This window comes from Rhineura floridana, chromosome 3 (genome assembly GCF_030035675.1).
Source record: "Rhineura floridana isolate rRhiFlo1 chromosome 3, rRhiFlo1.hap2, whole genome shotgun sequence".
In the NCBI taxonomy this organism is placed as follows: domain Eukaryota; kingdom Metazoa; phylum Chordata; class Lepidosauria; order Squamata; family Rhineuridae; genus Rhineura; species Rhineura floridana.
The window spans coordinates 231,008,655-231,016,519 of NC_084482.1; the positions used below are offsets into that span (position 1 = coordinate 231,008,655).

The window sequence follows — 7,865 nt, forward strand, 5'->3', positions numbered from 1 at the left end:
CCCCCAGAAAAGTCACAGCGGGGGAACCGCCCCGTGCCTGCTCCCCCCGCGCATGGAGCTGATGACTGGGGAGAACCCCGCCCACCGGGGAGGAACCCCTTCCCTGATGGAGCCCCCCCTTGGATCAGAGGGAGAACCAGCGGGCACCCCTCCCCCTGCAGCCCACCCCCATCGGCCTCTCTTCCCCCCTCCCATGAACTCCCCCGCCCTCGGGTTTCCTCTCCATCGCCCGGTGAGGCTCCAGCCTGGGGAGTTTCACCCGGCAACAGGCTGGTCATCGCCAGGGCGCTTTCTCATTGGCTGAGGTTCCCCGCTCTGCCAAGGCCACCCCAGGGGCACCGCCACCCCACAGCCACTTTGGAGGCAGGCAGGCAGAGGGTGCAGCCGACATAACTTCCTCTGCTCTCTAGGGAGACTCCTCGCTCCCCCGCCCTCCTCCATCCATCCCTCCTCCGTGCCCGGCCCGGGAAGGAGAGCTGCTGCGATGGGCACAAGGGGAGGACGAGCCCTTTGCCTCTGGTGGTGCCTCTGTGCCATCCTCGCCCCCCCGCGGGCAGGAGCCCTGACAGGTTAGGCGGGGGGCACGGGAGGGCGGGCGGGATGGATGTCGCAGGGGGGCCCAGGGGAAAAGGGGGTCGTGGGAAGTCCCCGCAAATGTGGGGCTCTGGAGGGGAGCGGAAGTGCCTCTGGGCGTGGCATGTGGGCCAAGGTGGAGGCCTCTTTGGCAGAGAAGAGAAATGCCCCCCTGCAATGCCGGTGCAGAAGCCACCCCCGGGGTTCGGGAACAGGGGGGAGGGGAGGAGAGGAACGGGGAAGGGTCCTGGGCGTTGTCGTGCTGTGTGAAGAGTGTTGGGGGGAGTTGCACCCCACACTGGTCGAGCCTCCTGGTCTCCCCGCGGCCAGCCAGATGCCCCCAGAGGGAGCCCATGACCTGCGCTCAAGAGCCGCGCGCTCTCCCCGTCCGCAAGTCCCAGCAAGGGTGCCATTCAGAGGGATCCGCTGCCTCGGATGGGGGCGCAGAGCGGGGCCCCCAGGGCGAGTAGCCACGGAGCGCCTTTTCCTCCTCCGTGAATTTGCTCCAGACTCCTTTTAAAGCCCTCCACCTCGTGGCTATCGCTGCCTCTCGTGGGAGAGAGTTCCGCAGTTTAACTGCGCCGCGTGAAGGACTTTCTTCTCTGTCCTGAATCTGCCAATACAGAAACGTCAAAACGTGCCTCATGTGGCCTCAGGCTGCTGGCCTGGTCTCCTTTCGCTAACTGGAGGCACCTCTCCAGGGTTTCAGTTCCCAGGGACTGTCCTGGACTGAGGCAGGCAAAGTGGATCCTGAGCAACCTTGAAAGGCAAAGCTGGATTTCCACGCCTAACTGAAAGATCAGGATTTGTGTTTAGGAAAAATACTGTATTTTATGTGATTCTGGTCCCAACGCAGGCCTTCCATTAGATCCATCACACACACACACACACACACACACACACCCAGCGAGTGCTCCTTCCTCCACAGCCGGGACCGCCAGGCACAGGTGGATTCTGGATGCAGACCTCTCTATCTTCAGTCATCCCCACCCCCATATCTCCATAGTCTGCATTCACTCCCATTTTTAAAAGTTCTGTGTGTCTGCAAGTTCTGGTTTAATTATTATATTAGTCAACAGGTGAAGCTTTTGACGACCCACTAGTGACAGCAAATGAATGTCCTTATTTATTCTACCATCAGACCTCCTTCCTTCCTTCCTTCCTCCTTCCTTCCTTCCTTCTTCCTTCCTTCCTTCCTTCCTTCTTCCTTCCTTCCTTCCTTCCTTCCTTCCTCGTTCCTTCCTTCTTCCTTCCTTCCTTCCTTCTTCCTTCCTTCCTCCTTCCTGCCTGCCTGCCTGCCTGCCTGCCTGCCTGCCTGCCTGCCTGCCTTCCTCCTTCCTTCCTTCCTTCCTTCCTTCCTCCTTCCTCCCTTCCTCCCTTCCTCCTTCCTTCCTTCCTTCCTTCCTTCCTTCCTCCTTCCTTCCTTCCTTCTTCCTTCCTTCCTTCCTTTCTTCCTTCTTCCTTCTTCCTTCCTCCTTCCTTCCTTCCTTCTTCCTTCCTTCCTTCCTTCCTCCTTCCTTCCTTCCTTCCTTCTTCCTTCCTTCCTTCCTTCCTTCCTTCCTTCCTTCTTCCTTCCTTCCTTCCTTCCTTCCTCCTTCCTGCCTGCCTGCCTTCCTTCCTCCTTCCTTCCTTCCTTCCTTCCTTCCTCCTGCCTGCTTGCCTGCCTGCCTGCCTCCTTCCTTCCTTCTTCCTTCCTTCCTTCCTGCCTTCCTTCCTTGCTTCCTCCTTCCTTCCTTCCTTCCTTCCTCCTTCCTTCCTTCCTTCCTTCTTCCTTCCTTCCTTCTTCCTTCCTTCCTTCCTTCCTTCCTCCTTCCTTCCTTCCTTCCTTCCTCCTTCCTTCCTTCCTTCCTCCTTCCTTCCTTCCTTCCTTCTTCCTTCCTTCCTCCTTCCTTCCTTCCTTCCTTCCTTCCTTCTTCCTTCCTTCTTCCTTCCTCCTTCCTTCCTTCCTTCCTTCCTCCCTCCTTCCTTCCTTCCTTCCTTCCTTCCTTCCTTCCTTCCTTCTGGGGAATCGTGGCTTTTGGCCCCGGCCTGTCACTGTTAAGACAGAGTGTAAATGAGGAGACGGTTTACAGACCTTAGAAGGTCCCCCCCTCCCTCTCCTGCGGACCTTGTCCTTGGGGCAGCCTCCTTCTTCCTTAGGACAACCCCACTAACTGGAGGGCCCCCAGCTGCCCTCCTTCCAAGCTAATTCTCCCTCTTTCTCTCCTCCTGCCCTGCCCCATCTCTTCTTCTCCAGTGGAGGACACGGAGGTGGAGCTGGACTTCTTCCAGGAGAGCTTCCCCTCGGAGAAGATGTCTGGGGAGTTTCTGCAGGACTTTGACGAGGAAGAGCTCCTCCACGTGGACTGGGCCCAGAAGCAGAATGTCTGGAGGCTGCCGGACTACGCCAGCCGGGTCAGCTTTGATGTGCAGGGCGCCCTGGCCAACATGGTGGTCATGAAGAGGAACATGGAGATCCTGATCCAGCGCAGCAACCGGACGCGGGCCCAGAACGGTACCCGGAGGGGTGGGAACCCCCCTCTTCCCCTTCCTCTCCACACACGCCCCATTGAGCCCATTGAATTAGCATTAACTATTAGTGGCCAAGCTACACACAGGAGCTGCAGGGAGATTCCTGGTCTCTGCTCTCTTGCAAAGGAAGCTCGTCCCTTCCCCAGCCTCCACACACTCTGCTTGGTGCTGATGCTGGAGGCCAGGGCGGGGGGGGGCTCCATGTCGGGGGGGGCAAATTCAACCAGGAGATGACTTTTGAGTGGAAGGACTGCGAGGCCAGGTCAGTGCTGGTCCTGAAAGCAAATTACCTGGTGGTAGTAATAATAATAATAATAAAGTCTTCTGCACCAGGCTCTGGTTGGCAGCTCTTAGGGTTCTAGTGCACAAACCAAAGTCAGTTTGAGGAGCCTGACGTGTGGCCAACCCTGCTGTAGCCTACGTGTGTGAGAAAAACTGGCTATAGCTAATGTACAATGTTTGTGTTTGTGTGTGTAGTGGAGGAAGTGGAGTTCTGGTCTCAGCCCATCGGGGCTCAATTGCAGCTTCTCGAATGCCTGACCTGTGTTCAGGTGATGTTGGAGCCAATTCTTCTGAGATATTCCTGTCTAGATAGAATCATAGAACAGTAGAGTTGGAAGGGTCCTGTAAGGCCATCAAGTCCAACCCCCTGCTCAATGCAGGTGATAACAAAGAATGCAGAACAGGAGCAGCAGGCTCTAGGGGAGGCGTTGGCACAGGCCGGGCTACTTGGGGAAGTGAATCCACATCCCATTCCATGCACTGGGGCGGGAGGTGAAGCTTCTCCTACTGGGATGGAATGGCATAAACTAGGAGTTGATGAGCACGACTCCCCAGGGGAGGCATGGAGAACCAGGAATGCCAGGCCTTGGAGGAGATGCCGCTCCTGACCAGGACTGCCAGGGTCACCCGGGGGCTGCTCAGTGAGGAATGAGGGTCCCGACACACATCACACGAAATAATGGGCTCAAGTTATGTTGCAGAGAAGCAAAGATTTCTGTGTGTTTGAGTCCTTGCTAAACAGCACGCCTTCCCTAGAATTAGTCAGACTGAGACTTTAAGCTCCAAAATAAGACATGACTACTTTATTCTGGAAGTACCTACTCGAGAGGAAAGAGTTCTACATCTGGCTAACCAGCAAAGTTGGAGATGCAAACACTAAGCCTAGTCTTTGCCCTCCTGTTGTGTGAGGAGAGAGACAAAGAGAAGGTTCAATCAGGAGGTCTTCTCTCTATGCAGACCCAACCCACCAGTTCAAGCTGAACCACGTGGTCCAACAAGTTACACGAAGTCAGATTTCGGCTGAACATCAGGAAAAACTTCTTACCTGTTAGAGCAGTATGGCAGTGGAACCAGTGACCTGGAGGGGGCTCTCCAACACTGGAGGCCTTCAGAGGGCACCTGGACAGCCACCTTTCGGGGATGCAGTAATTTGAATTCCTGCATTGAGCAGGGGGTTGGACTAGGTGGCCTCGTAGGCCCCTTCCAACTCTGCTATTCTATGATTCCAGACTCTATGATGTCCACTATCCATCTTCTTCCACAGTGGCTCCTTCGTCAACAGTGGTGTACCCTAGAAATCCTGTGCAACTGGGGGACCCCAACGTCCTCATCTGCTTCGTGGACCGCTTCTCTCCCCCGGTGCTGAACATCACCTGGCTGAAGAACAACGAGGTGGTCTCGCAGGGCGTGGAGGAGACTGGCTTCTACCCCAGTGCGGACAACACCTTCCGCAAGTTCTCCTACCTCCCCTTCGTCCCGGAGCAGGGGGACTTCTACGTCTGCCAAGTGGAGCACTGGGGCCTTCCCGAGGGGAGGTTGGAGAAAATCTGGCGTAAGCAAGATCTGGTCTTCTCCCTGCTTTAAAAATCAGAAATCTAGATTCTGAACTCCTAAGAAATACATTCTTAAGATCTGAGCAACTTCAACATGTTTCCTCTTTTGCACAATTTACTCTGTTTTTGCTAGCAGTAGGGGGAGGAAGGAGCTTGCTTGTCTTCTGAGGTTTCGTGAGATATTGCTACTCATTTCAATTTTCAGGCATAGGGTCTAGTAACTTGTATTTTTTTATAAAGCAAAGATGGTAGTCTCAGAGGGTGATGAATTCGGTGCCCCCAAATCCTCTTGTGTGTTTTTGATCACACAATCCCATCCTGGATAAGATAAGCAACATGTAGGCTGTGGGCACCTTTTGGGGCGACTGAGACAACATGGCAAGAGGGCCTTTCTTGGGCAGGAAGGTGGCGACGTGGATGCAGCTCAGCTCGGGATTCAGGGGGCAGGTGGAGAGAGGCAGGCTCTCTCCTCAGAGAGGGATGGAGGACGGGCAGACAGGCTCTTACACGCGGTCCATTTCTCCTCTCTGCAGAGTCGAAGGAGCCAGCTCTCATTCCCGAGACAGCGGAGAACGTGCTCTGCGGCCTGGGCTTATCCATTGGCATTCTGGGCATCGTTGCTGGCCCCATCATCTTCATCAAGGCCATGAGGATGAAGGAGGGCAGCAACCGTCGCAGGGGCCCCATGTGAGTCAGAGAGATCATCCCACCCAAAGGACATTGCCACAGTGTGGAGATGGCAGCCGGCAGAAGAGAGGGTTCGGGGTTCGGAGAGTTGCCAAAGGGGGCCACCAGGCTCTGTGTCAGTGGAAGCATCCGGTAGAGGATGAATGACTCTCTGCAGCCACAGGGGCTCCCTCATCCCAGAGAAGGCCCTCCTCCAGGCCTGCAACCTTCAGCGTTTGGGGACCCAGATCTCCAAGGAGCCACACTTACTTTGCAGCTAAAATACTTCCTTCCCAGTGAATGAGGAGGGGGTTCACCCTCCAAAGGGCTTTGCCACCGTGTAGGGGGATGGGGATGGGCATCATCCTGCCCAGAGGGTGCTCAGATCTCAGCACTGGCCTTTCAGTCTCCTGGGTCACATGTTGAAGGTCACTGAGGGGGCACTTCTCTTGTTGCCAAAGGGAAACAGCCAACAGAGCTCTGTGCCCGATGCTGGCTGTGTGTCACAACAGGGACCACACCTGGCACAGCCAGACTTCAGCAGGATAGACTCCTACACATACAGAGTTTGTCCTCTTGAGTCTTCCTCTCGCTCACTTCCCCTTTTCCGTATTCAGCGCTGAGTCTCAAAGACTCCTCTCCTGTTGAAACCGGTCAGGGTCGGATTAAGGAGCAGTTTGCACTGAATATGCCCACAAGGGAGAGCAAATCGTGTGGGGTGTGGCATGTATGGGCCCTGTGCCCCTAACCTTCACTCCCAAACCTAAATCCCGCAACAATATTTATGTTCCAAGGAAATCCAGATTTTGCTTCAAAGACTTTGCTTCTTTTTGCATGACTTTTTCTGCTTTAAAGAATTCAGCTTTTTCAGACATGCCATGTGACTGAAAAGGGAGATTTTATACAGAGATAGTCAGTGGTGGAGGGATGTCTATCCACTAAAACAGAGGGTGGGGAATGTTGGCCATATAAGCAGGAGGAGAAGAGGGATCTCTGCAACCATAAGGTCTAGAAACTTATCTTAAACATTGTTTGTTTGTTTTTTTTAAAAAGAGACATATTTTATTCTCTGGGTGCCACACGCTGCACCAGACACCTGATTCCACTAGAGCAAGACTGCAGAGGGGCACTCAGAAGAGGAGATGGCACCCAGCTAACCAGCCCCTCTCGTTCCTTTCCAGATAAGCAAGGAGGAGACGGGTGGCCCTTTCCTGACAGTTTCTCCACAGCGCCCTGAAATGCATCTCCCAAGACTTTGTTTTTTCAGTCAGCTGGAAGGACCTGCTACCTGCTTGCCCACCTGCTCACCTGGCCTGCTCTGCCCTCCCCAAAGCACCCCACTGGCATCGAATGAGCAACAGAGAGTCGGAGGCTGATGTGGCATCAGTGGATCTGGGGAACTCCACGCTGGTGTATCCCAGCATCCGCCAAAGGGCTCAGATATGCCATACTTTTAAAAAGATTGTTTCTGCTTGCCGTAGGGCAGGATGAGGACCTCTGAGGGGCATAGTACTGTTACCATCGATTAAAAGCCCCTCCCCAACATCTAAGATTTTGGTGGGCACACTTTGAAGCTCACATTTATAAGAGCAGAAATGTATTAGTTTCTACAACAGAAGATTAAATGTTTTAGGATGCTATATTGTCTATGTAATATCAGCTACAGAATGCACACCCCTGTGAGGACCCTGACCCAGGAGGGTTTAATTCCCTCTGTTTCCAGCTGCAGAATGATACAAGGGAGACCCTCTGCTCAGGGGTGATAAGAACATAAGAACATAAGAAGAGCCTGCTGGATCAGGCCAGTGGCCCATCTAGCCCAGCATCCTGTTCTCACAGTGGCCAACCAGGTGCCTGGGGGAAGCCCGCAAGCAGGACCCGAGTGCAAGAACACTCTCCCCTCCTGAGGCTTCCGGCAACTGGTTTTCAGAAGCATGCTGCCTCTGACTAGGGTGGCAGAGCACAGCCATCAAGGCTAGTAGCCATTGATAGCCCTGTCCTCCATGAATTTGTCTAATCTTCTTTTAAAGCCGTCCAAGCTGGTGGCCGTTACTGCATCTTGTGGGAGCAAATTCCATAGTTTAACTATGCGCTGAGTAAAGAAGTATTTCCTTTTGTCTGTCCTGAATCTTCCAACATTCAGCTTCTTTGAATGTCCACGAGTTCTAGTATTATGAGAGAGGGAGAAGAACTTTTCTCCATCCACTTTCTCAATGCCATGCATAATTTTATACACTTCTATCATGTCTTCTCTGACCCGCCTCTTCTCCAAACTAAAAA

The 7,865-nt window shown here is 53.9% G+C and overlaps 1 protein-coding gene across 2 annotated transcripts; it reads left to right on the forward strand.

Annotated features, from left to right (window-relative positions):
* Positions 1 to 330: 330 nt before the first annotated feature.
* On the forward strand, positions 331 to 7,225 carry LOC133381948 (H-2 class II histocompatibility antigen, E-D alpha chain-like). 2 transcript variants are annotated; one of them, XM_061621566.1, is made up of 5 exons: positions 331 to 569; positions 2,810 to 3,067; positions 4,631 to 4,918; positions 5,453 to 5,606; positions 6,767 to 7,225. In XM_061621566.1, the coding sequence occupies exons 1-5, from the start codon at positions 485 to 487 to the stop codon at positions 6,768 to 6,770; spliced, it is 789 nt and encodes a 262-aa protein (XP_061477550.1). In that variant the 5' UTR covers positions 331 to 484; the 3' UTR covers positions 6,771 to 7,225. The 2 variants fall into 2 exon arrangements, with proteins under 2 accessions (XP_061477550.1, XP_061477551.1); XM_061621567.1 differs by lacking the exon at positions 5,453 to 5,606.
* Positions 7,226 to 7,865: the final 640 nt, after the last annotated feature.

Bases quoted from the DNA above. Each gene is read 5' to 3' on its own strand.
- LOC133381948 (XM_061621566.1), top strand. From the start codon at position 485: ATGGGCACAAGGGGAGGACGAGCCCTTTGCCTCTGGTGGTGCCTCTGT. The intron at 570-2,809 runs GTTAGGCGGGGG...CTTCTTCTCCAG, and splicing joins GCGGGCAGGAGCCCTGACAG to TGGAGGACACGGAGGTGGAG. The intron at 3,068-4,630 runs GTACCCGGAGGG...CTTCTTCCACAG, and splicing joins CCGGACGCGGGCCCAGAACG to TGGCTCCTTCGTCAACAGTG.